Source organism: Gymnogyps californianus, chromosome 6, assembly GCF_018139145.2.
Source record: "Gymnogyps californianus isolate 813 chromosome 6, ASM1813914v2, whole genome shotgun sequence".
Classification (NCBI taxonomy): domain Eukaryota; kingdom Metazoa; phylum Chordata; class Aves; order Accipitriformes; family Cathartidae; genus Gymnogyps; species Gymnogyps californianus.
The window spans coordinates 36,770,402-36,798,101 of NC_059476.1; the positions used below are offsets into that span (position 1 = coordinate 36,770,402).

Here is a 27,700-nt window from a genome sequence, read left to right on the forward strand (position 1 = left end):
ATATAAGGAAGCTTTACAGGAGGAGAATAATTTCATTCTGATTTCACTGAGTAGGATCAATAGGGTGATACTCCACCTCTGTAAATTTTTTGGTTTTGGCAAAGGAGAAGAATTACAGTAGCAGTCACACCCGTGACTTGACTTTTCCTTATTAACATCCATAAATATTTTGTAAGTAAGAATTTTTAAAAGGAGACTACCACCAAGCAGCCTACATAGATTTGCCTTAGGGAAGCATTAATGAAAGATGTTATAATATACTGCAGTGAAGTTTTCCTTGCCATGATTAACTCAATAAGGCAATAAGAGCATTTTTGTTACTCAGGCAGTAGCCCATCCAGGAAGATCACCAGCAGTTGTTTACAATAGAGCAACTTTTATTCATTGCATTAAATATTTTGCTTTGGACTTCACCCACCAAAATCTCTTTTGTGTCATTCCAAAAGCATGTTTCTCCTGTATATGGAAAAATAACCTCTGTATACCTAAACATCATAATGTGATGTTTTGAAATCTACAGGCTCAAAGCCCCACTAACTATTTGCAAGGACTGGATGGAAGACCTATAATTGCTGCTCCTGTATTTACAAAGGTAATTTGTTCTATGACATATTTGAAAACTAAAGAGGTCAATTAATTGTATGGAGAGATAATTAAAATTTTCTAGCTATCAAAGATAAAAAAAGGAATTATGCATTTCTTAAGCCATTCAAGGATTTAAGTGGCTTTATGAAATCTTACTGAAATCAGTATTACTTCCAGACCAATAAGACATTTACTGACTGTCTATTCATTTTCTCTATTAGATGTTACAGGATATTTCAGCTTCTGAGGGGCAGCTTGTCGTCTTTGAATGTCGGGTGAAAGGAGCTCCTTCGCCAAAGGTTGAATGGTATAGAGAAGGAACACTGATAGAAGATTCTCCAGATTTTAGGATATTACAGAAAAGTATGTTTCTTGTGTGGAAATATTGTGTCTAATAAAATATAGGCAAGCACAAAATTGCTAACATAGCAACACTTTGAATTTCTTATTACAATGGTAAGAACTATATAAGCTATATTTATGGCAATAAATCTGGGTTCCAGAAGCCAAAACTGTGGATGAATTGAACAGCATACTCACAGGTGGTATTTGTCTGAGATACCCCAAACTACTGAATTGTTCTGCCTTCTGCTTTGATCCCTTTGCCACTTCAATGTCCTTTTCTAATTCAGCCGTATTTCTGCTGCTTGTTTTTGGGTTTGCACCATTTATGTAGAGTTCCATTGCCCGTAAATCCCTCATCTTTTAGTTAAGTGCTATTATAATAGTGCTTATGGGCAGTGGATTGCTTATTTATCCACAAAAGTAACCTGATGTACACGTTAGCACGCTTACACATACATGTGTGTGCACATGACACATGATAGGTTGTAAACATATACTTCTACTTTAATTTTCAAATGCAGTCGAAACATCTGCAGTTTTCTCATAAGTCACTGGAATGCTAAAATTGCTAAAACTCAACAGAAATTCCTTAAACACCACACTAAATCAAACCTAAATGAAACAATGTTTTATCATAACTTGATTTCATGTGTGTAATAGTTTCAGAAATGTCTTCAAGACACAATAAAGTAGTACTAAGATTGCAAAAAATTACTTCTCGCAGAATTCATTTCCTTTTCATAAGTTCTCAAAAGTGTTCATAAGTGTTCATATTGTTCAGTGGGTTTGACATACCACTGAGTACAAGGCCTGGCTGTCTCCACCACCCCTTAAACAGAAAATTGGATCAAAAGGAGTATTCTGTCATATTGAGAAGATCAAGCTTCATATTTAGTGCTTAAGAAAAAAAAAAATTATTGGCAAAAGTAAGTATATTCAATCTACTAATTCTGCTCTTCTTCCCTTTAGAACCACGATCTATGGCTGAACCAGGTGAGGATCATCAAAAGGCTCATACTTTTTTGATTATACAAATGTGGTGATTTAACCTCACAAAATATTAATTATTTAAACTCCATAATTTAACATAATTTCTTCGTTTCCCCATGTTCTATAGCTGCTAGTGAGATGCATTTCACTGTAGACTGTTCCATAAACATATAATTTGAATTATTACTATCACTTTTGAAGAAAATAATGTTTCCATTCTACTTTGACCCAGTTCTAACTTTGGACCTAAATGTTATATCACCTTATGAGCTAAAGATTAACAAAATTAATGTATGAGGGTCCCTTGTACAGCTGAGGTTCAGAAGTACACCAGATGATGTAGGACTGAGCTATTTTTATCTAGTTTACCAGTTAGGAAACATTGCATCAGATGTTTAGCCATGTCAGCCATTCCCTTTGCTCCCTACCAGCGTAATATGAGAGTATCACATCAGGTGTTCCACCCCTGATATCAGCAAATCCTATAAGAGTGGCTGGATTTGCTAATTTCAAGGGTCAGAGCAGAATGTAAGCTACTCTGAATGATTTGAGCAAAGGAGCCTTATAGATTTTGATTACTGCTCCATGAGACAATCACTCTCCCCATTATGCTTTTCACTACTAAAAATATAAAGCTGCCCCTCTTAAGACAGAAAATTACCAAAGGAGTACTAATTCTTATGGAATATAAACTTCTGTAACTCTTCTCCTTGCCCTATTAAAAGTTTTTTACCCCAAAACGTGTCTTGAAAGAGACTCCCTCTCTCTGCAATGTCTCTCACTGAGACTTAGGAATGAATAAAAGGAGCTTCTACCAGAACCCACCAATGCTGTTCCTTTACTGTCCAGTGGCATCACTGCTGAGTAATGTGAAGCAGTTTTTAGAGGGTAATCAGCTGGGTGCAGTTGTCACTGCCTCATCACCTGCTGCTCATTCAGAAGGAATCTGGATTTCCATGCATGCAGTGGTTGGCAAATCCAAGTACTATAAACTAGATACTATAATGCCTTAAACTAGTTCTATAATCCTAGTACTATAATAAACTATTATTCTCCTATAGTTGTTAGCAAATAATCTCTTTGTTGCTACTAGATTTTCCTAAGTGATGACATGAAACAATCAAGTTTAAGTGTGGTATGGTCTTCTACAAAGATATTCATAAAATATTAATCCTGTAGGGTTTTAGGAAAGTCTCTTGCAAAATGGTGGCAAAATAGTCACTGACTAGTTGAAGAAATGCTATCAGCCCACATTTCAATATACTTTACATGTTACTCTCCCTCCCCATCCTAGCTACCTGGCCAAACGAAAGATTTAAAATCCCATCACCATAGGTATTTAGTAGCTGGTACTGCTGCCCAGACATGTCAGATACTGGTCAGACAGGAATGTCATAACCCCAGACTGACTTTTCAAGATGGAATTTAATTTTTGCTAGTACAATTTTGCTAGCACATTTTTGGTGCCCATTAGTCTTCACAAAGAAGTGAAAAGGCAACTTTCTACAAGCACAATTAGCACAATCCCCTCTATCTGCAAATCTGCACTGGTACTTTTGGAAAATGCCAGCCTATATGTATGCGTTTTGTAATTCTTCACCTTACAGAGTGATTCCACTTGAATTGTTCCCAGTTAATTATAACTAATCTTTCAATCTGCAAAGAGATAAAAATACATATATTTTAGTGAGCTGTGAGTACAGAGCACACTATATTTCTCCAAATTAAATTTTAAGTTCTTCAGAGAGAAAGTCTGTACTTCATGTGATTAGGAAAACATTTTCTAATGTTTTCCAAACACTGCTGACACCTGTTCCTCACTTTCGTTGGGCATGCTGGAGCACGAGCACAGAGGGTACCAGTTGCTGCAGACAATGCTGATAACAGCTGCTGCACACAAAGGCTGCCAAAATTGATAATACTGATGAAACTAAAATCAAACTGAGCAAGGTGGAAAACCTTAAGGAAATGTCCCCGAGGGTAGTCAAGGCTTTGTATGTTTGTTCAATGCATGCTCACTTCAAGTAATAATACTGCTCTGATGCTTTGCAGAGGAAATTTGTACTCTCGTTATTGCTGAAGTATTTTCAGAAGATTCTGGCAGTTTCACCTGTACTGCAAGCAATAAATATGGCACAGTATCTAGTATAGCTCATCTAACTGTCAAAGGTAAGAGGTTTTTTTAGTCCTTTGCTTGCTAGTAAATACCAGCAGAGCAGGCTGCTGCACTGTGCAGTCCAGGCTGCTTACTGAACATGCAGATTGCCATGTCTTTTCAAAGTGTCCTTCCCCAATTAGAAATGTGCAGAACAAGGAACATTAGGGAATGAATCCCACACAGCCCTTCCCAAAACACAACTCCTGTTGACCTCAAGATTTGGGCAATAACCATTTTTGGAATCTCTATGGACTGTCTAGTTTGCTGTTTCAGTAACCCTTTGGTGCAGAGCCCAAAGGAGGAAAACTCAGAACAGGTTCTTTCATACTGCCTACACAATTTATGCTGCCAAGGCACTAAGCAGTTAGGTGAGCAAAGTACAGTACGTAGAAGCATAGTGCACTGTTGACTCCAATTCATCTCAAGTTCTGGCAGTGTTCTTCATAACTAAAAACTTAGAGAATTCTCTGAAAAGAAAGTTTGTATTTCAAAGATGCTAGTGGAATTCACGGGGGACACGGCTGAAGATCACTGCTGGATCTTCCAAACTAGAACTGCGTCTCTTTTTCCCCCGCCTTTACAATATTCCTTTGTTAAAGGAATTTGTTGTTAAACAAATGAGGACAAACAACTCAGTCCAACAGCTGGAAGGACATCAGAGTGAGTTTTTCCAACTGTAACTTTTGTGATTTCATTTCACTATAATTTATGGTATTTACGTATCACCAAAAGTTTGATATTTGCTATTTCAGCACCTGAAGACAGTAGCAATGCTGCTACCCTTCACACAATGAGCTCAATCAACTTAACTGCTGCTGAACGTCAACCTCCCACACGTACTCCTTCCCATCATGTAGTAAATCAAACCCCCAAACCTAAACTTGAAGGTGTTCTTGTGAACCACAATGAACCCAGATCGAGCTCCAAGATAGGTCTCCGTGTGCACTTCAAGCTGCCTGAAGATGACAAAGGAAGTGAATCATCACCAGAGGATGGACCTGGCGCTACAAACCAAATCAGACCCAACTATTTCCAAGAGAGGATAACTGGACAGCCAATGAAAATACCAGAGCCAACATCACCATCCAAGGAACCCCCCCCAGTACTGGCTAAACCAAAGCTGTAAGTAAAAGGCATTCTAAGTCTCAGGAGCATCACTGATATTATTTAGTATTCATAGCCCAGGACACTATTGCACTAGACCAAAAAACTCAAACGCAGAACAAAAAGACAGTCAGTATCACGTGGCACTGGCCTAATTAACCATACTCTTAGAAAACATATTCTACAGAGCTAGATATTTTTTTCTGTATATCCCTCTTGGGAAAAGTGTTCTCCAATTTTAAAAGGAAAATGTTTTCCCTTTGAAATTTTATTTAATTCCACAACATTTTCTGCTGCAAACAAAAGGTGAACAACATTGCTTTTATGCAGGCAAAATAAAAGCAGGTTCTTCAAATATATCTGACTCAATTCTGAGTATGCAATTTTGCCCAAAACAGACATATTCAGTCTTATACATAGGATGGGCTAGCAACTAGCTAGCAACCTTAGTCCCAAAGGCTATGCCGCATGACTTTTATGTCTCACAAACATAATCTCCTCCTAAAACAGATAAAATACCTGGAAATGTTTGATAATGTGAAACCACTTGAACTAAAAAGCACCTGAATGATTAGTGCACTGTGAGCTCAAGGAGAAATTTTAAGAAGTAGTGTAGTTTTCTTAGAGGACAATTTATGGAATTCACACTGCAGTTAATTAAGAAATATCTTTTCAGCATTTTTGAAACCTCCCAAATCTAGTTTAACAAAAAGCATGCAGAGTCCTTAATTTCATTTCTTAAATAGGCAGAAGCTTTAACTAAAGGCTTAGGAATTACTTTATAAAGTAATTCATTGGTACTCTTAAGCAGGGATGTCATTTCATAGCATAAACATTACAAGTGAGAAGACAGAACTTACATACCATATAGCAGAGGAAGAACTTGGAGCAGTGTTTTTTAATTTGTTAAGCCCGTATTCACAGCCCTATTTACTTCAGAGCTATAGTGTGTTTAAGGGGGGAGCAGAAGCAGTATTTAAGTTGCCCAATGCTTGCACAAAGCAGAATTTCTCTCAACAGCCCCCCCAAAAACTGTAACAAAGGAGTGCATTATTATGCAGATGTATATATGGACACAAAATCAGGACTGCACAACTTCTAACTCTCTAACATTCTACTTTTTGAAAGCTTGAAATTGCTATCTTTATCTACCTTTAATGTGATTTTTGTTTAGTACATTATAGAAACAACAATTCTTTTGAATAAAAAGAAGTTCTGTTGACTTCATGTATTTGGTTTGTCAGTACCAGTTGTGGTTGGTCTCTACTTCTACATTTTTCACTTTTTAACAATAGTTATTTAATACTTGACAATTTATTACATGATCATTTTCCATATCTTTTATGTCCTTTTTGTTTGTGCAAGGGGAAAAGTTAGCCTGCTTTCCATATGCTGTATTTCCATATACATAATAACTAAATAAACCACTTGACAAGGCAAAATAATTTTCCTTAATTGCAAAGCAAAAAAGCCCTGAAGACATATATCGTAGATAGCATCTAGGAAACAACAACTGCATGAATGCAAGTCCTCTCTGACTTATGCACTCCTGCCTGTCACCGAATGTCAACATCACCTAAACTACATTGGTAATATCTCCTTTGGTGGATTATTACAAAGCCTTATTAGCCAAAATGCTGGTTTCAGAACCCACTTTAATAGGAGCTAAGTAACTGCCATCTGGCTTACAAACGCTCACTTAAAATCTGATAAACCAAATCCTACTCTTAGTTACACAAGCAGAGAGGTACTAAGGTGACACAGAGCAGAATTTGACAATGCTGTCCCTTAAATATCTTCAAGTAAGATTTGTATTTCATGTGTTAAAATGCAAGAATCATCTTCAGTCAAATAATTTTCAGACAAAAAGCTTCTGTGCCTCTGGCAAAGAAGGGGAGAGGAATGAAAAGTTTATTTTAGTAGCAAACTAATATTATGCTCTTCTCATAATGTTAGAGAATATGTCACGTAGCAGTTTCCCCTACCTCTTACTGTATCACAGGACATAGAATTTTTCTCTCACAATTCACATATGGAAATGTAGTCAGCCAGCACATTCAGGGCTCATGACCAATTCTGCTCATCTTTGTTTTATATGCAGTGATCAGACCCAGTTAAAACAGCTCCACAACCAGGTCTTGCTTGAACAACAGCAGGTGCATCAGACATCTACAAGAGAGTTGTCATTCAACACAGCTTTATCGAATTCTGCTACTTCACTCCATCAACAGTCCACCTCAACTATGTACAAGCAAAGCAAAGCCTCTGCTTCACAAGCATTCAGCTATGCCCGACCCAAGCAGTTCCTACCATCACAAACCACACTGCCTACCGGCTCCTCTTCTAGCTCCTCAGTTACAACATTCAGCAACATCCCTCAAGGAACTCAAAGAACAAATAACAAGGAAAATTTCACAGGAAATCCTCCACCTACCCAATCAAGGTCTTCAGGAGGGTTTACAAGCAAAAGTGAACAGTCTCTACCAAGCCCTAAAGAATCCATGGTGCCTCCATTAACACTTTCTACATCTAGTGCAAAACAGTTTCAGCCGCAGAGTGTGACTCCTGCTCCTATCTCCCCAACTGGCCGGATTCAGAATCCAGTAGCTTTCCTTAGTGCTGTTCTTCCTTCACTCCCTACTGTGCCATCAACCAATGCTATGGGACTGCCCAGAAGTACACCAGCCACGTAAGTAGCATAAACCATATGTGCAGAAGCAGGGACAAGAAATACTCATAAAGGAAACTAAGATGTATTTCTGTTCAAGGGTTCAGTGTGGAGTTTACTGAAATGCAAGTCATTCATAAAATAGAAAAGCAAGTTATTTATATATTCTGGTCATCTAACCTTTACATACAGTTAAGAAAGGAAGGGATAGTAGCTTCTATAATAAGATACATCAAGGGTAAGATAAATTCAAGACAGAGAAATGTGAGTTTATAAACAGATATATACAAGAATTTGGGGGCTCAGAGATTCATAAGACTGTACTAGTGGGAGAAAAGAGATTTCATGAGCTTGCAGGATAAGTCACTCTAAGACCATTTACCTATATGAGTTATAAAAACATTCTTACCTATTGTAAGCAACGAGTAAAGTTTTAAAAGGTACCTCATAACGTAAGCTATTTCTTAGTCCAGGTAAATCTAAGAAATAACTTACGTAAAGGTATTTTTCTGGTTGCAATACTTTCTACATTTAAAGTTCCCCAGAAAATCTCAGGAGAGTTAACGGTTTGCACATAAATATTTTAACTGACAGCCAGCATGATTTCTGTGACAAAATGGCTACCAGCAAATAAGGATGACGATGTACTGGAAAGGTTGTGGCCTTAAGAGCTCCTTCTTTACTAGTAGAGTTGAAATTAATATCCCTTTTGTGGACTATGTGAACCCTGTGTTAGCACAGCTAGCACCAGTAGATTGATACAACTTTTTATTCATAGAACTCCAAATTCTGCACAAAGTAAGGAATATTTCCCCCTTTTACCAATGGTATACTTCAAGGTAGTGATAGCCATCAGTAAGTCACAATCTCCTAATTATCCTGCTGATACTACATCAACCAATCTGTAATTATAACAGAAAAAAGTGTCCCTGTATACATAACATTCATCACCCTGTGTGCCAAGAAATCCTGCCTTCAAACCATTATTGTGCTCCTACTCACAGACTTCCTAGTTGCCCAGCACAGCCACATAATCGCCATCACCCTGTGGCACACGCCTGGAGGCCTTCACGGCCCTGGCATCATGGGCAGGCATACGTAATCAAGTTATAAGGTTCACAGTGAAGGTTTTAACTATACCCAACTCAAGCCTTCGGCCTGCTTTCACAACATCGCAACAGCAAGCAAAAAATCAACTGCAACTACTCATTCACTCCCCTTCCTCCCCTTCAGAGCTGGTGCACAGTGCTCACGTACTACTCTCTTTGCATTAATGACACTTAACCCTTGCAGAGTGCTTTACTTTTTCTAACTGCTGTGCAGGCATTACCAAATAAATCCTTACAATATGCCTACCAGGTAGAGTAGTTAAATATTGTTTTCTTCATTTCACCTTTCCTGGGTCCCAGCCCAGAGCTGAATTCCCACATAACTAGAGCTCATCGTGCTGAGATTCAAATCTAGATCTCTACATGGGAGAGAGTCAAAGTGAGGGCACAAAAGATCAGGAAGGAACCTGAACAATATCTGTGCTAATCTGTCCATATCTATTGAAGTTTCAGCTTCCTTTTTTGGCATTATCAATTATAATAATTCTGGTTACAAAAGCAGTGAGAGATCACCATGTCTGTAGAACAACAAAAGGAAGATAACTTGCACAGCAGTCATCAGTTATGCCTTTTACCTAGACCCCCTGTTATTAAGATCCCAGCTCCTGGTAAGCTAGTAGTGTGCTGCTGCTGTGCTTCGGCAGTGCACTCTCAGAGTCTCCCGACAGTCTTATTTAAGAATTTAACTATTTTCAAACTTTACTAAAATAAAACAGACTACATCTATAAAATAAAAATAAAAAGAACTGGTGATGTTAGGTGTCATAAAAGGGTGAGAGAAATAAAAGAAGTAAAAGTTCATGGAACGAGTAAACGATTAATGAAGATCTGAGATAAAGATCAATGAAAAACTGTATTAACTTTTACATTATTGCCCGATACAGTAAAATGTACAGATTGTATACCTATGGTAACACCTATACACATTTCTTTAGCATTCATTGTGACATCATTATTCCAGGATAAATATAAATGGAACTTAGATGCTTATTATAGTATTATAATGCTTATTCTCTTTACAATGTGTGTCCTTAATTCCTACTGGCATGGGAACGGGATGCACCATTAAAATAGCACCAAAAAAATCAAATCTCATATTGTGCTTTGGCTTCTAAATAAATAATTAATAGGTTCCTCCAGAAAACTGAAGTGTAACATATCATATCACACAGGTGACAAAAAAAAAAAAAAATACTGGTTGCTGCATGTTAGTATCAGAATTTTCTTTTAATAGCCCGACCCAGGGATTAACAAAGAAAAATCTGAAGCCTCTGCAGTTAGCAACAGATGATTCTATTCGGGAAAATAAAGCTGCCCTTGTAAAGGACCTGGAAAGAAAACTGCATTTCAGAGAGGACGTTAATCAACAAAGTAGTCAGCAGGTAAGAAAATCGAGTGTTATTAAAACAAATTTCACTCATGAACAAGACATGTATTATGACTTGTGGAACAGAAGGTGTTTGTGTGGTTGAGCTGCTACGCTACTTTGCAGAGTGAGCGTTTGTGGTAGGTACTGGTTTGGAATAGCAAACTGGAGCTTTAAATAGGAAGTATGAGAGGATGCAGCTGTAGAGGGTTTACTTTGTGACTGAGTAGCATTTTTAATTTCTGATCATCTCTATTAGAGACTGGTAGGAATGTAAAACTTTTTTCTTTTCATGGAAGCTTCTGTACATTGGATTTCATTTTCTTCACTTTACAAGTTGCTCAACTCATTGCACACGTACACATTCATACACTGTATATTTTTAACACAAATTAAGGAGTAATCAAACTGTTTAAGAAAAGGTTTCTGTTTTTACTTTGGTTGAACTAAAATGTGGTATTTAATTTTTAGTATTAAACCTATTTTTCCAAATCTCCCGACTTACATGAATTGACAGGGACTTGTTAGGAACTTAACGAAGTTTTTGGTAGCTATTACTGGCATTCACTGAACTTTAGGCCTAGCATTATTAGAGTTCAGCAAAATAACAAGACTTTTACAAAGTTCAAGGAACTAAATATCAGTTCATTCTTAACTGGAATCAATAAATTCTCTGGATCTGGGCAGTGTCTATGAAATGTAAGAAGAAATAAAAAATGAAATAATATTTTGAGGTTGAAATCACTGTAAATCAGGTTCAACCACCCTTGAATAACATTAGGACACACTAAGGACTGCTAGATAGCTGTTCTGTCTGTAGGCGATTATGCTACTCTCACCTTGGCCACGGAGCCCTCCGTAGCTGTCCCGCCAGCTCAGGCTTAACGCAGCAAATAATGGTTTACCCTGATCTGTCATCAACAAGGGAACTTTTCACAACGCCTGTTAGCCCTTCTGACAGAGGACATGCAAAGGTAAGCAAAAAGCCATGGAGTCTCTGGAGCAAACTACCCTCTGTGGACAACTGCAGTGTAATCCCTGTTTTTTTAATTTTGCTGTTGACCTTTCTTTCTGACAGATCACACTGCCAAAGCACTTTGAGTAAAACAACTGGCAAGCGGTATGTTTTGCAGATGAATCACAAGTGTTACAATTTGTACTTGCTATGGTAGTAAGACAAATTATTTAGAGCGCTACTGTGAAATACCGATCAGTCTTTCGAGTTAACTGCATGATAACCCCTTTAGAAACAATGATCACTACTAGCGTCAAAGTTATCTGCTGACAGCAAAAGTTATTTATACACTTATTTGCTATTCTGTACAAGACCAAACCAAAATCTTCATTCCCAAATCCCCCAAACACTGAAAAATTTCAAAGCTGGGGCTCCTTTAATTGTTATGGTAATTAGAATGCCAATGGTAATGAACTAGAAAACAATTTTAGGATTGTTCAATAAAAGTTCCCTCATTTTCCCCTCAGTTCCCACCTTTAATCACTTCTGATTTTATTCTTGCACATCCAGAAAAAACACTGCTCAGACTAACTCCAGCAAATTCAAGTCTGAGTTTTCTCCTCAGTGAAAGCAGTGATTATTTGAAGAGATGAGAGGATGCACAGTATTTTCCAAAATTCCTATGCTTTGCCATTTATAGAGCAATCAACATCGTGAGAATAATATGTTGGACTGCTGGATTCACAGCCATAGATTTTGTCCTGTTTTTTCCTCTTGTAGCTAACACAGAATTAAAAAGGAGACATTTTCATTCTATATCTAGCATATCTACATTAAATTGATAATTATAATGGTGGGGAAGGGCTTCTTATCCACTTTCTCATAAATACGAATGCAACTCTCCTCTATGTGAGAGATCACTGCATAATAAATGGAGTACAGCATCCAATAAGAATATCAAAGTGTTGGCTTCCTTGTATTTTCTACACACTATTTTTAAAATTCCTTCTCATAAAATGTGTCCTATAGCATATTTTTATTTAGTGAATTGTATTGTAATCCCATATTTCAACAGCAGCATTTGGTCCCATTTACAATATCTGCAGAGTATGTAGGGATCATTCGGAATGAAAGCTGCAGATGACAAGTCTGTGCCTTAAAGTACTGGTATTGTCTTATATTACTATATAAAGTGCAGTAACGAACATGAGTGATTTACATCCTGGTGCTCTATTTATTATCTATCACTGACTTCCATATGAAAAGTGTTTAGCTTAACGAGTCAAGATTTTCCTAAGTGTCAGCATTATGCACTCAGCATGATATCTAATAATCCAGATGTACTCCTTCTGTTTCATCCAGTACATCATTCATCACCAACAATAAAGAAATCCAGAATCAGAACATAGTTGGTAATTTTGCTGATGTTGCATGAGACAGAACAGATTAGTCTCTGGTCTTCTACAGCTATGATAATCATGCAGTGCTGACAGAAATACAAATATAATTTTGCTAAGATTCTAGCTGCAACTTTGATCAAGTACATGCAGTAACAAGCTGTCATTTCTACCAGAAAAAAACCACATACCTGTCATTTATGCAGCTGGTAGTATGCTATATTGCCAGATGAAATTTCATCACAATTAGGAGTGTTGAAAAAAATGTGGTTCAGTTATACCAAACATCTTCAGTCAGATTTGCTCATTTCTTTCAAACAGAAGATACGCTAAATGAGGACTAGCTTTATGCAGTTGCAGGAAGAGGTTAGGACAAATCCAAGGATATAGGAGACTTAACTCAGTTTCTTCCTTGGCCTGAAGACAGTCGAATTCATAACTCTTAACTCCCGTTAAGGACAGCCTAACTCCTTGCCAGTGGGTACGTGTACTGTTGGTGCTGTCTCAGGTTGCACAAATAATTAAGCACTCTTTATCAGCAGGATAAAAATCTGGAAATTCCACTTTTCAGAACAGCTCCTGTAACAGGAGACCTGAGCCTTTCTCTCACCTTCTCCAGCTCAATGAATAAAACTTAAGACTTTCAGGCAGTGTGGAACAGGCCCTCCTTTAGCAGCACACTTCAGAGACCATTTCAGCTTAATGGTTAGGATTGTTTGAGGAAGCTGCTAGAATCCTCTCTTCCAGTTTGTGTTGGAGAAAAGAAACAGAGACAGACTGAGAGAGAGAAAGAAAAAAAAGAATCACTCTCCTGCCTAGGAACTAGGACAAACACCTGGATTCTTGCCCTTGCTGTAGTGGATGTTTCAGTATTTCTGCAACGTGAAAGAGGACAAGAAGGACAAAGAACTTCCCTGTCCACTCATCTCCACCCCCATAATGTTTTATTAGCATGGAGCTCAGAGCCTCCTCTTGGAGACTGAGGTTGAAATCCTGTGAGACAAAGCATCCAAGTCTTACAACCTCAGTAAGTGTCTGGGCTACTGCACCATTTGATGAAAGGAGAGCACAGCCAGTGTTACCTCCACTTCCCAAAATCTGTCAGTCTAGTCCCTTGGGCCTTTTACCTTCCTTACACGTAAAACATCTTGATAATGTTCAGTTAGAGTATGTCATGTAGAAACAAAAAGACATGTGGGGAGAAATGGGCAGATGGAGAATTTGAGAGGATTTTGGCAAATGGAAAAAAATATAAATGTGTAATGCAAACTGATTCTTTTACCCTGGTATTTGAAAACATTTACAGGCTTCACCAATGGGACTATACATAGAGGAAATTCAGTTTTACAGGCAAAACTTAGAAATTAATGATATTATCTCCTCAAAACTTTGCTATACAAATAACATAAAATAGACAAATGAGGTAATCAAACCTCAAAATCCTCTACAGTAATAAAAATAAAAATCTTTGGTTATAAGAACTACAAACTGTGCTCACATATCTGTGTCATTTACTATGAAGAATATCATGTGGCAATGCTGGTTGGTTGTGTCTTATGTAAGACCCAGAGAGCAGCGTGGTCACTGCCTTATTTTTAGGACAAAGAGTAAACCTACAGCTGTTTAGAAAATTATGCACAGCCCTCACATGAATATTCTTTACTTTTGCTAGGGAATACTTTATAAGAAATCTCAGAGCAGAAGAGATGCACAGTTTGTCCAAAAGCTTTTAGATCATTAAAAACCACAGCCTGTAAAGCCATATGCAGAACCCAACTCATCACACAGGCCACATCACCACTAACACCTCACCACTGACCAAATAGAATCATCTCCTCACAGTTCCCATACTAAGCAGTCAGCCTCACAAAGAATCACCAAGAACTCTGTTCCCCAGAGCACAAGAATTACACTTAATTCAGTCACTCCAAAAATCTTGCTCAAGAACAAGCTTCACATCATCTCTCAAAGGTCAGCAAATGTAGGCAATTTTTGACTAAGGATGGGAATTAAACCACAAGGAGTCCTCACAGAAGCTTGTTTGCTCTGTACTAGAAATGAGAAGAGATTTAAGAACCAAGACAAATTACCAGATCTTGATATTAATAGGTATTAACTCCCAATAATCATGGGAATGAACAGCTGAACAACCACTTGTAGCTGTCTTCTCAAGACCCAGATCTAATCAACAACAAAGTACAGACAGGTTTTCCTGGTAAGGATCCTGGCTTGCAGAACTCACTACCCAAGATAGAGAACCTGAGCTCCTCATGCTTTCACACACACTCCTAAGCCACTCACTCCAGCTGATAAGTCTGTGGAAGTTGGAGATGCAAACCTCATTTGCTTTCTCTTCTGTTTTCCTCTTGCTCAATCACTTTGACCTGAACTGTATTTTGGATATTGTCTAGCTGTGTACCACAGATGACTTGCTAGACTCTTCAAGGGCTTGTGTTTACATTTGGATAGCATGATATTCATGCCTCGTGCCATGTAAGATGGCCCAACATAATTCATCTGCAAGAAATAAGTCACTTCAGTGATACCTCTTCATGGGACATGATAAGTGAAGAAAAGTATGCACGTTGGATCTGTTGGTTTTTGATTCCCACCGCTGAAAGGGGAGGGAGGAGGGAAGGGAAGGAGAGAGAACCTAAACTAAGCAGCAGATTTCAGTCAGAGTAGCCTAGATTAGACTTTGAAGCCAAGGAGTGTTACAGTTTGGAAACAGACACTGAGATGCAATATATGCCAGTTTCTTAGACAAACTGTTAACTGGATTTAGAATAACTCTGCCAAAAAGCCAATCTAGTAAAAGTTACAAAACTGGGATTAAATTGGGAAATTTGTCGGGAGTTGGCAATGAGTGGCAAACAGAATTATGCTTTTATACAGTATATGACAATCAACATTCAAATAAAGTTCCTCTAGCCTTTCTGTTTGTGGTAATTTCCATGGCTTACTATGCTAACATCAGATCATTTTGATGCTACAAGCTTCTACCAACTGTTAGCATGTATTTTCACTAAGATCTGAATCCTGCTAAAGTCAACAGCAGGATAGGTTTTAACTTCAACAGACCCAGGATTTTAGAACTCATATTCACACAGAAAGGTGCTTAGAAAATTACAGGAACTACTGCAGTCTATGCAATTCCCCTTTTTGCCAAAAAGGTTCAGAGGTAGCAGAATGGCCCAGGGGCTAGATCACCTGACTCAAGATCTAGGAGACTGTGATCCAACTCTCTGCTCTGTCACAGACTTTCTATGTTACCTTAACAGGTCACTTAGCTTCTTTAGGCCTCAACTTCTCATAGGTAAAATGCAGGTAACAGCCCTGCCCTGAAGGGTGCCTTGCTGTCAGGTGCTCAAAAAATGATGGTGATGGGGCCTAATAGATCGATCACAGAGACAAAATGATGTGAATCTGTACCTTCAACAAGACTTGCACTGAGAGAAGATTTTGTTTGCCATACTGGCCAAATTACAACCATCCAGCAGCACCCAACAACAATATTGCCAAGGCAGTGCAAAGGCTAGCAACTCCCCAGAAGAGAAGTTGCATTTCACTTCTCCATCTGCCCCAAATTTCCACTAGAGCTTATCTGACTCCTTTTGAGTTAACTTTCTTCTAGCTCACTCCCGCAGAACAGGTCACTGTGGGATTCGATGACCGCCAGTGATGGCAGGAGGGATGTGTGGGAGTATATGAATATGAGCAGGGAGGGAAGCAGGGGAATGCTGCTGCTAGCACAAGCTGGCGACTAAACTGGTTCAGCTACATTGTCAAACCATATACTGAATATGCTACACGTCTCTGGCAATAATGCTGCGCAGCTCACTTACAAGGTGCTACTAATGACTAGAGAAAAAAGGTACAGAACTGCTTAAGATATATATTCACCAGCGCATTTCCTGGCTTTGCTCTGGCCAGTTTTAACTCTTTTACCCTTCTAGCTATACCCTGACAATGCTAATGCAACCACCACTGCCTACTCCCCTTTTGCTAATGCATGTAAGAGAAATAGCCAGGTTTCAAAAGCTGCAATCTACTCAGCATATATAGATATAATTATATACAATTATATGTATTGTATATATTCTGATTTGTACAGAACATTTACACCTCTAGACAGGAGCTTGAATTTTACAGTTTTCTAGCTGGGAGATAGCACAATTTTAAATATCTGGCTACTACATTAAACAAGTGTATGAATTCCTGGCTGTGAAAATTTCATGTTCCAGGAAAGTTGCCAAAAAGCACCTGGAATCCTACATTTTTGACCCCAAAACAGAGCTTGAACCTTTGTACTCTTTCCCTTAGTCTCCTCAGTACGCTGAACTGCAGCCTAGTTTTAACATCGTACCCAGTGATCACATTGACTTGTTCTTTGTGTGACACTTTACGAAATACTTGTCTGAACCACAACCACAAACACTTTGCCCTACTCCACGTACGTAATCACATCCAGAAATAGTTTTATGGCTTACGTGATAAAAACAGTTCTTCAGAAAGCCATGTTAACAACTATTTTCTGTTCTTGCTAATCCTAGAAGAAAATCTACCACACAAGCAAAAAACTCCAAGATTATATTCTCTATACAACTGTGTATTTCCACTTATTTCAGAAATTCCTGTTCTTTATAAGAAGTTTGGTATAACACCTTCAGTCTATGTATGTTGGCGTTAAAATTTTCACAGCAATGTTAACTTAGTCTTGTTGGTTTGTGTGTAAATTTATATAAGCATATATATGCACACTAAACAACACACTTAGAAAGACAAAGACTGAAGTATGAGCACAACACACAGGCAACACTTTGGGGCTGTGGGAACCCTAACTTCAATATTTTCTAATTTAAAATACATTTTTGAAAATAAGTCCTTAAAATGACCAGTCCAAACACATGCAGTCAGCCTGCACAGTTCCTAGCCAGACACTGTTGTGTTTGCATGGAAACACAATGACTCTTCTGGCTTCCATGGGCAGAGAAGCAGCCACCAGTAATGACAGCCCAGTGTTGATAGTGCAGCAATATGCATTTGTTCTGACAAACCGCTACTTTTATTTTATACCTTTTTCTGTGTGTGCACATACATCCAGAGTCACATGCACTGAAGAAATGTGAGAGAAAACCTGTCCATGATTAACTTCAAAGTAGCCCCATGAAATGCATTCCTTCCTCTATCATATTTTCTTCTGCAAGCAGACATATGAAAAGGAAGAACAGCCTATATTTCTTAATGAAGTAAAGTTTGTAAGAAGTTAATATCTTCAGCACATCAGTCAGGAAAAAAATTATACACTGTGTTCACAGAAAACTTTTTCACATCTAAAACAGAGGCAAGAAACATTAGGTTAATTACAGTTTGAAAATAATTTCTCTAAGTTTAATTCATGTTAGTTAGTCAGACAACTGAAGACAAATCTGTACCTTTGGAGTAGAGGAAATAAAAGATGTTAATTGTCTCTGTCAGCATGGTTTGGTTTAATCTGTAGGCCATCATGGCTACAGCAATCCTACGCTATTAATTTCTTATTACATACCACAACTTCTTTTGGACAGCAATGAATCTGAAAAAAAAAATCAGTATGAAAAACTGCTGACTAAACTCAAACTATCTATAAACAATACTGGACTCTCCCATTAGCTTGCAGTATTTCATTGCCTTTTAACTCCACTCTAGCATTTTGTTATGGAGTCAACACCTTACTCATTAACATGATGCCTTGAAAGTGTAATGGTAATGCCTTCCTAGCCCCATTACTTTCCTCTGCTAGAGAACACCATATGATGAAAAACTCACTTCAGGGACCAAGCAATGATTCCCCAGTCTTCAACTACACAGTTGAGGATGTACTAAAAGTACAATACTGCCTTTCTAATTTGAAACATTATTCTTGTCATTAGCAATTTTCGTTTCCAAAACCTGCTTTTGACACAGTCACCAGAAAATTGAACTAAAGAAAAATTTGATCTAGAGACTAGTTACATCATTCTGAAAAAAGTCATCACATTCACGCTTTGTAGGTCTAATGAAACGTGCATATAGCTCAATAAAGTTGAAGACTGTATACAGCTAAGACAGTCCAGTGGCAGATTTATGTACTGCCATAAAAGAATGATGCTAACTGTTGGTAAGGTTCACAGGGCAGTAAATAACTGGTCTGCTGACTTCCAGATTACGCAGATTGAACAGTTTTGTATGCGAGAGCAGATGCAGGCGCCCTACTTTTTCTCCCTTTGTTCTTTATTATGTTGCACTTAAAAACTAAAAGGTGTTGGCTCTTGCAAAAGCCCTCTTCCAATTTTTAGTCTTCTAGACTACTGCTTTTGGATTGCTATCTGACTCTGAGAAGTCTTAACACTTTTCATCCCCACTCATTTTATTCTAATCCGAGTTCAGAGTTGCCCTCTCTGAGTAAAAATTCTTCACGGACTTAGTGTGTCTAGCTTCTGAGATAACCAATTTGTGAGTCACTTTGCCTAGTCTCTCCATCAGCCCTGTTGCCCTCTGAACATACGTAACACTTGAAAAATGGCTTATCTTTGCAAAGGGAGTAACAGCGCTCAAAAGCGCTCAAATATGATAAATGAGAAACATGTATGCAAACCAGTATATTTAGCTTTATAATTATGCTGTCATATAACCAATATCCAGAAACAATTACATAATTTTTGAGAGGTTCATTACACAATAAACAGTAACATGTTTAAACAGGCAGAAATGAGACTCTCTGTACCATACTTGCTATGTTGCCCTGACCTTTGTTCATATGGCAAATCATTAGATGATGGAAAGGGAAGGAGGGAAAGAGATTACCCCTACCTTAATTAGCCCTTAATTAGCCTCCATATAGTATCTTCAGGTCCTACTGGAAAATTCAGACATTCAAGGTAATCTTTTCTCAGTAGGTCAATTTTTTTGCTACAGATTTTGCTCTCTGCTGCCAAGCACTACCTAAACAACATGAAGGAAACTATTGAAAACTCTCAAAGAAGTGGAAGTAAAACAAAACTCCAAATATGTTCTTCAGTACATTGCTTGCAACAAAGTATTTAGGTTTGAATTCCTTAATTTATGGGAGACTCTAGAAACAAAATATGACTGCAGTACATTTTGGTGACATGGCTGCTTCTCAGAACACAGTAGTCACTCCTTGATTTTTACTTGATTCTTCCTTCCTAAAAACACACAGGCTTTTTCTCAGTATCAAGGGTAAAATACTGATTGCTTAACTTTCCCTTGGAATACTATAACCAGCTCTCGCCATCTGAATGGAAAAATGATAGCTTTGGTTAGTCAGAAATCAGAGTATCTCTGGTTTTACACTGGCTTAGCTGAGATTAGAATTTGATCTAATAAAGTCATTTGTTGAGACATGCTGTGTGAAAGAAAAAAACCTCAACAAGATAAAACTTGATAACGCGGTTTGCTGATCACCAGCTGTTGGCCAGCCCACAGAGCAAACAAAGCCAACTAAGAAAGTGGATGATACCATCTAGTGGCTGGCTCCCACCCTCGGTCGCATGTCTCGCACACTTCTACAGACCTGCAAGCTCAAAAACTCCTGCTTGGCAAAGCTGTACTCGCAGCGGTACATTTGAAGAAAGTATGAGAGAGCAGACTGTCCCTGTCAGAGTGGAGGGAGAGTGTTAAAGGTAAGGAAGGTATCTTGAAGGGGGGACCTGGCAATCTAAGCTCCCTGTGAACACTCCTGTTACCTTGTCATTATCGGCACTGCTCCAAAGCTGTGTGGAAGGAACAGCCCTGCAGCATCAGAGAAGAAGGGAGGAGTGGAAGGAGAACTCAGTTTCCAGCAAAGAGAGTTCCTTCATCAAAGTCCTTTCCTCCCTACTCTGAGCTGTCTGCCTTTTCCTACCATAGCTAATCTTTACTAGAGCAGACCTTACAGCAACCCCCCAAAAAAAATTTTAGATGAAGGGACCGATACACAACATCTACCATTACAGTACCAAAATCAGATATTACCAGGGCATTTATTCCACCATGGTAATTTCCAACTTTTTTTACTTCATGGCTGCCACGTTTTCCTCCTCTCACCCCCAAGTCTCACAGACCCCTGTCTCCTCAAAACTCCCCTGTAACCTCTCAACCTTTGGCCACTTCTGTCTCCTTGGTCTCCTGAAGAAATCAGAAGACTTTGCCAGCTAAAATTTTGTGCTGCCTCTCAATCTTTGCTCCTTATTACTTGGGAACTATTCGTCAAGAGCATAATCAGCAGTATGATGGAATGGCTAAATGATCACGGATGTAAGTCCCAGAGATTTGGGATCTTTGCTGGTTCTTTAATTAACTTTCCATAAGATTTCAGACAAGATGCATTTTCTGAACCTTTTTTTTTTCGGCAAATGGAATATATCTAAGGATAGGCTACATCCTTATTTACTATTCACCAGTTTCTAAAATTCTATTTAAAAAATGAGAATTGCACTTTCGGAATTGCTCAAGTATTTCTCTTCCAAGCCACAGATCATTTCCTTCCTATAACAAAGCAACAAAACCTGTCGTAATAGCACTATCTGACAGATTAAAGTGTGATTCTGAAGATATAAGCTTGCCACAGAAGTAGAACAAAACAGAAGCCTGCTCTCAGAAATGTCAGTGCCCTTCAATAGAAGCAGGGATGCAAGCTCTGGACTTACAAACTGCATAAATCCAGGTCTGAGCAAACTGATTTGGTTACTGCTACAGGCCTACATATGGTAATACAAGCTTCCCCACAAGATAGTTTATAATGACTTAGGCAAGACATTCTTGCAGCTGTCTGTGTCGGTGTAGCTAGGCAGCGTCTGCTACCGGCAAACTCTATTCACGTGTATCTGTAGTGTTCCACCATGCCCAGGATAAACATTGGTTTGATGTTAAAAACTGAAGCTGGCTGTTGGTCTGAAGCTTCACGTCACAGCAAGAGACACTTGGTCAAATGCCGCTTGGTCTAGACAAGAGACATCCTCATGCAAAACAGCTAAGTAACAAGAGGTTTCTAATTGACTTCAGGGGATTAGGAGGAGGCTCACAATCACATCAAACTATCTGGAAACGGTCATTTATGTAGGAATATACTGGTTTTCTTGCATCATCCGTTTAATCTTCTAAGGATTTAAATGTGATATGTTCTGCTTTCTCAGTTAGACCAGCTAGGAACCTGGTCAAGTTTTAACCTGAAGGTAAATTACTCTGAAAATATTTCACTTTCTTCCTAGCTTTCTCTTTTAGTAGGTATAGTTTTCCTTATTTAATTCTGAATTGAAATATACAGCAGTATTCATTTCTATAATTAGCAGGTGACTAATATTTGAACACAAAATCCTCAAAAATTTGGTATATTTTAATGATCTTTTTTGATCAACAGTGTGCAAGAGTATAGTTTTTTCATAGGGACTTAGAGGAATTACGTTTGATTTTTTAGCTGCCTTTGAAAAAACTCAGTTTCATTAGTTACATTTTGCAAACTTAAGATGCAGTGAGAATCTGTGTCTGGAGACCATATTCAGACTGTTTCAATATGTCCTAGTTTACATAGGCTTTTTTATTTTCACTCATTTTAGAATTAGTCTAAACACACAAATGACTGCAAATACCATAGAATACGACTTGTCTTGTTCAGAACTGTGCCTCTCTCACTCTGCAGGAATACAGGATTTCAAGCTTTGAGCAGAGGCTGATGAACGAAATAGAATTTCGCCTTGAACGTACGCCGGTGGATGAATCAGACGATGAAGTCCAACACGAGGAAATCCCTACAGGCAAATACATAGCACCGATCTTTGATAAGAGACTCAAGCATTTTCGGGTAATGGAAGGATCTCCTATTACATTCACTTGCAAAATAGTTGGAATACCTGTTCCCAAGGTAGGTCATTCTCACTATTAGCAGTAAAGGAATAGAAATCAACTACCCGCTATTTTCTATACGTCCCTCTGGCAGGTCTCACTCCTAAGAACATGGCTCTGTGGAGAGAGCTCTAAAACGAATTATTTCCCCTCCGCTTTCTAAAATAACAGTATCTGCTCCTGAGCATGTATCAGGCCTTGATGTACTGTATGGACTGCCTCACAACCACCTGACTCCAAGAGAAACAGAACTTCATAAACCTCCAAAAAATTAACTTCTCAGAAAGATGCAAACTGATCTGAGATAACCAGTAATGTGTCTATAGCCAAGAAAAGAGAACCCAACAGGCCCAGCTATGTAAAGGAGATATGCAGCTTTCTGAGTTCAACCTGGAATCATTCTATTTCACATTGTAATTGATCTGCAAATTTTATAATATTCTAAAATTTTTACTAGCAACTGGTCAACTTATGTCATGTTCTTATCTACATTTTTTCTAGTCATTACTCCACTACAGAGTAAGTGTTAAGTCACTGGGGGGGTCTGATCACTGCAGGTATACTGGTTCAAGGATGGCAAGCAGATTTCAAAGAAAAACACACATTTCAAAATGAACAGAGAAGAAGATGGAACATGTTCTTTACATATTGAAGCTTCTACTAATGATGATGATGGCAACTATACAATTATGGCTGCAAACCCACAAGTAAGGTGTTTTATTTTCCTTTACAAAAATGCTTGTTTCATCTTTTTCTAATACATATTAATAGGAACACAGATTGGGCCACCTAGTCTGACATCAAGTGGTGATTGTATCAAAAATCAGATGCTTCGGAGGATAAGAGAGGAAACCATGTAATGAAGAATGATGAAACTACTCCTCTATTCTTACACATCCCAGTCACAATCATTAAGGACATTTTTTCACATTAATAACTCCTGCCCTACCTTCTGACCCCCCCTCTGTTGCTGACAGATACCTTTTGAGCTGTGGTAGACAGACATGATATTTCAGGCAGAAAGAATAGAGCAAGGGGAAACAAAAAGCTACATCAAATTTGGAAGTGTTACCAAACACAATTATTCTTTATCTAGGATGCAAAGATGTGGATCTGCAAATAGACTCATCCGCTAGTACCATTCTCCTTCACCCTACGTGCTAGCTTAGCTGTTTATTTAGCAGTACACTCAAGTACATCAGGCAACTTTTTCCAGTTTAAATTTTTCCTTTTTTCTGAATTATATTTCAGCCCAACTACTTCTCAGTTTCTGTGTGGCTGCATAAACAAGTGTGCTAGTACAAAGGTACTAGCAGACAGTATCTGTGGAGACACAGTGGCAGGAATGAACAAGCAGGGACAGACACTGCTTAAGCTGGTTTACATAGCATCACTGCTAAATGCATTGCCACAGCAATGAAGAGTCTGAGAAACACACTGCTCTAGACACACAAAGAAACCCCTGCCTCAACTGCACTCCACCACACGCCAATAGCACTTGCTTTGAAAAAGTAATATTTACACTATAGTTCAGTTACCTTATAAAAATAAATCCTAATGCATTGTAAATGTTAAATATTTATACTTCAAAATGAAATGAGCTATTAACCAACTATTAATTCTGTTTCCATTGTGATTTGCAGGGGAGAATCAGTTGTTCAGGCCACCTGATGGTTCAGAGTATCCCTGTTCGGGGCCGAATATCAACAATTCAGCCTCACAGGTAAAAGGAAAGACAAGTCTTTCAGACCCTCTTTATGCTTCTTACTGAAGGCATTCAAAGTAACTAGCTACTGTACTTCAATGCACTCTGTACTTCAGTTCTCAACCATAAAATGGAAATAACAGCAGCAGTTCCCTCCCAACAGGTCACTTCTAGAATGTAATATTTTTGAACGTCATCTTCAAATACAGGGAAGTTTAAGTGTAAAGTATTTCATTTACCTGTTGCAGTGGAGTTAAAGGCAAGGGATGGATCAGCAAGATGAAATTCAGCCAAAAGAGCAAAAAGAAGCAAAGGACAGCTTGGGAATCCAATGATACTACATGATATAGTTAATTTGATAATCTTTCTAAATGGAAAATATGCAAGTATTAAATTACAGTCAGTCCATTTCTTTCTGCCCTTTTATTTAGCTCAAGCTATCTGTTCATTCTTTTCCACAATTTCTTCCTTTTTTTAAGCATTAGGAAAAAAAGTTTGACTTCCAAACATCTACATGCAATTTTTGTGTTGCAGAACACGACCCCGGGTGCCAGAAGGTGACAAAGAGGCAGTTCAAGAACGCTTTTTCAGGCCATACTTTCTGCAGGCTCCAGGTGACATGGTAGCACATGAAGGGCTACTTTGTAGGTTGGATTGTAAGGTATTAACTGTTTCCTCTGTTCATTCTCACTTTCCCTACCTCTGTACATGTATTGCTAGGTGTTTTCATGTTCTTTATTGCATGCATGAACACTTTCTGTTAAAGTTTTAATGCTTCATTTTTCAAAATTTCTTATTGCCACTGTCTCTGAGCTGATTCAGGGGATTTCTTTTCAACACATGCTATATGGAATGAAGAACACAGAAAACACAACCCCAGAAACAGAAGACTCACTCACAAGATTGTTCAAATTACTAGATATGTTCACCACGTCCTTTACCAGTCCGAACTCCAGAAGTCCATCTGGGAATGACAGGTCCTTCTGCTCCATTATCAGATTCTTGAACATAATCCAGAGCAGCACAAAACCATGAGAAAGAGAGGATTCAGCATGTTGTATTCTGTTCAAACAAATGTTCGCACTGTATGGGACAGAATTACTGAAGATTAATACTCCCTGAAAAGAGGGAACAGAGCCCAGTTCATTTTATGCTTCCCCAGCATGCACAGATGCAGAAATATCCCCATTTACAGATTCAAATCCCCACATGAGAGTTGTCAGAGGTTAGAGTACACACAGTGAACGTCCTGTTATTGAACAGCGTTAAGAAACTCATCTGCTCCAACATATTTTGGTAGTCCCTGTATGTCCCAGTAGCACAGCAAAGGTGGTAGTGCTGCCACTGACCTCTTCCATGCTCCAGAATGTCTCCTACCCTGAAGAGGGTAGAAGCTCTGAAGCAGAAGTTAATGCCCTGAAGATGAACAAGATTCATTACTACTTAATTTACGATGTAAAGTTCACTAGGGAGCATGCCAAAGAATTTGGTTATTCTTAGCTCTGCTATCCTGGCAGAGCTTGTGAAGCCTTAAAGCATGTTTGGTATCGCACAAACCTGGAAGACAGTAGTCCTCGTTCAGGCAAGTTCCACTTCCCTCTTTCTCTGGTCTGTAGAATATTGTTTGGAAAGCAATATTTTAGACATGAGTAAGTACTTCTATCTATTGAAAAGATCTTTAAGACTATAATACAGTCTAATAATCTTTCTAAAAAATACTTAATCTATAGTTTTCTAAAGCATGTAACTTTAACAGCTACAAAGAACGATATCATTCTTCATCAAATTTTGCAAAATACAAAGTCATATGTATAGAACTCTTTTTCATCTCTATTAAACTCTGTAGTGGTTTAGATCCAGGGTTTTGATTTATACTCAGCACTAAAAAAAAAAAAAGAAAACTAGCAGATTACTAGGACTCTTTTGTGAAACTGATATATAACCAGTTTCTTCCTTTCTGACTAAGAAAAATGTAGGCATTTCATGCATTTGTTTCTTTTGGGATTTTGTTGCTTGTTTTCTGGTTTTCTCCCTTTTGAAACTAATCAGCAGAAAAACAGATGCTGAGAAATAAAAAAAAATCTTTCTGTTCTAGATTCTGACATCATTCAGATGGTATCTGAAAAAAGGCTTACCTATGAGTTTACTAAAATCTATTTGTCAGTTTGACATTTGTCTCTAGCTGTTTCACTGTCCGTTAGGTGAGTGGGTTACCAACTCCAGACCTGACGTGGCTTCTGAACGGCAAACCTGTGCTACCAGATGGCACCCACAAGATGCTGGTCAGAGAGACTGGAGTTCACTCTCTGCTTATTGATCCTCTCTCACAAAATGATGCTGGAACTTACACTTGCCTCGCCACTAATAAAACAGGACAAAATTCATTTAGTCTGGAGCTCACTGTTGTAGGTAAGAATCATTGAAAAACTAGTCACAATGATGAAGTTATTTGTACGCACTTCTTCAAACTTACCTTACTTAGTTTCCCTACAGACAAGTATAAATAGTTAATCCACTGACAGTAGGAGAGTTCAACAGCTATAAAACTCATCTGATGGAGGGAAATGAACCTGGTACTCAGTTGATAGGTGCACTCCTGTTATTAACAGAGAGCTGTAAGAATTCTGTCTCATCATCACTTTACCTCTCTTGTCTTGGCAAAATTACATTCTTAATTTTCTCCCCAGAAAATGCTTAGGGTTTCAATTCATAATATAAGTTGAGGTCTCCTAGATTTCAGTCCCAATTTTATTAGTTTAGAAATGTTTTTAAATAGAAAAATACAAATCTGAATACTGTTCTTTAATAAAGCCTTACAAGATGCGAGATACTGAAATTCATAGATCTGGCATTCATTTCCTGCAATGGTAGTATGTTTAGACCCATTAGATATGCATACATTCTTTTATGAACATCAGTTCTGCCTAGTATTTTCTTTATGTTCCCTTACAGAGGCTATGTCATGGCATTTCACTTTCCTTCCAATATCCCATTAAAAATTCACAACCTATTTTGATATCACAAGAATAATTTTTGGTTATGTTCTTCCATACTGTTCAAAGTGAAACAAAGAATAAAATATCTGCTGTTCAATAATTCTTTTTCCTTTTCCAGCAAAGGAAGTAAAAAAAGCCCCCATGTTTTTGGAGAAGCTTCAGAACTGTGGTGTTCCTGAAGGGTACCCAGTTAGACTAGAGTGCAGAGTTGTGGGAATGCCACCCCCCATATTTTACTGGAAGAAGGATAATGAGACCATCCCATCAAACAGAGAGAGGATGAGGTACTGTACCATTGTACCCATACTTGGAGTTTCTTGTGGCTGGACCAACTGTTTCTATGAAAACCTGTGTGATAACTACAGGTGGTGTTCTTCTTAACACACTTCTTTCACCCACATACAGTTTTAAAAAGCTGGCTTCACTGTGAGGTGAACAATAGCTATTTCCTTGGTTCAGAA

General features: G+C 38.2%; 1 protein-coding gene across 1 annotated transcript in view; it reads left to right on the forward strand.

Annotated features, from left to right (window-relative positions):
* The window catches only part of MYPN (myopalladin), a 51,464-nt gene that overhangs the window by 16,292 nt on the left and 7,472 nt on the right, over nucleotides 1-27,700 (forward strand). The window contains exons 5-17 of the mRNA XM_050898797.1: nucleotides 521-592; nucleotides 807-948; nucleotides 1,900-1,923; nucleotides 3,973-4,089; nucleotides 4,831-5,200; nucleotides 7,284-7,871; nucleotides 10,194-10,341; nucleotides 22,336-22,557; nucleotides 23,096-23,245; nucleotides 24,182-24,261; nucleotides 24,778-24,904; nucleotides 26,445-26,652; nucleotides 27,358-27,523. Of these exons, the coding sequence (XP_050754754.1) occupies nucleotides 521-592; nucleotides 807-948; nucleotides 1,900-1,923; nucleotides 3,973-4,089; nucleotides 4,831-5,200; nucleotides 7,284-7,871; nucleotides 10,194-10,341; nucleotides 22,336-22,557; nucleotides 23,096-23,245; nucleotides 24,182-24,261; nucleotides 24,778-24,904; nucleotides 26,445-26,652; nucleotides 27,358-27,523 (2,414 nt within the window). The remainder of the gene's footprint in view (nucleotides 1-520; nucleotides 593-806; nucleotides 949-1,899; nucleotides 1,924-3,972; nucleotides 4,090-4,830; nucleotides 5,201-7,283; nucleotides 7,872-10,193; nucleotides 10,342-22,335; nucleotides 22,558-23,095; nucleotides 23,246-24,181; nucleotides 24,262-24,777; nucleotides 24,905-26,444; nucleotides 26,653-27,357; nucleotides 27,524-27,700) is intronic.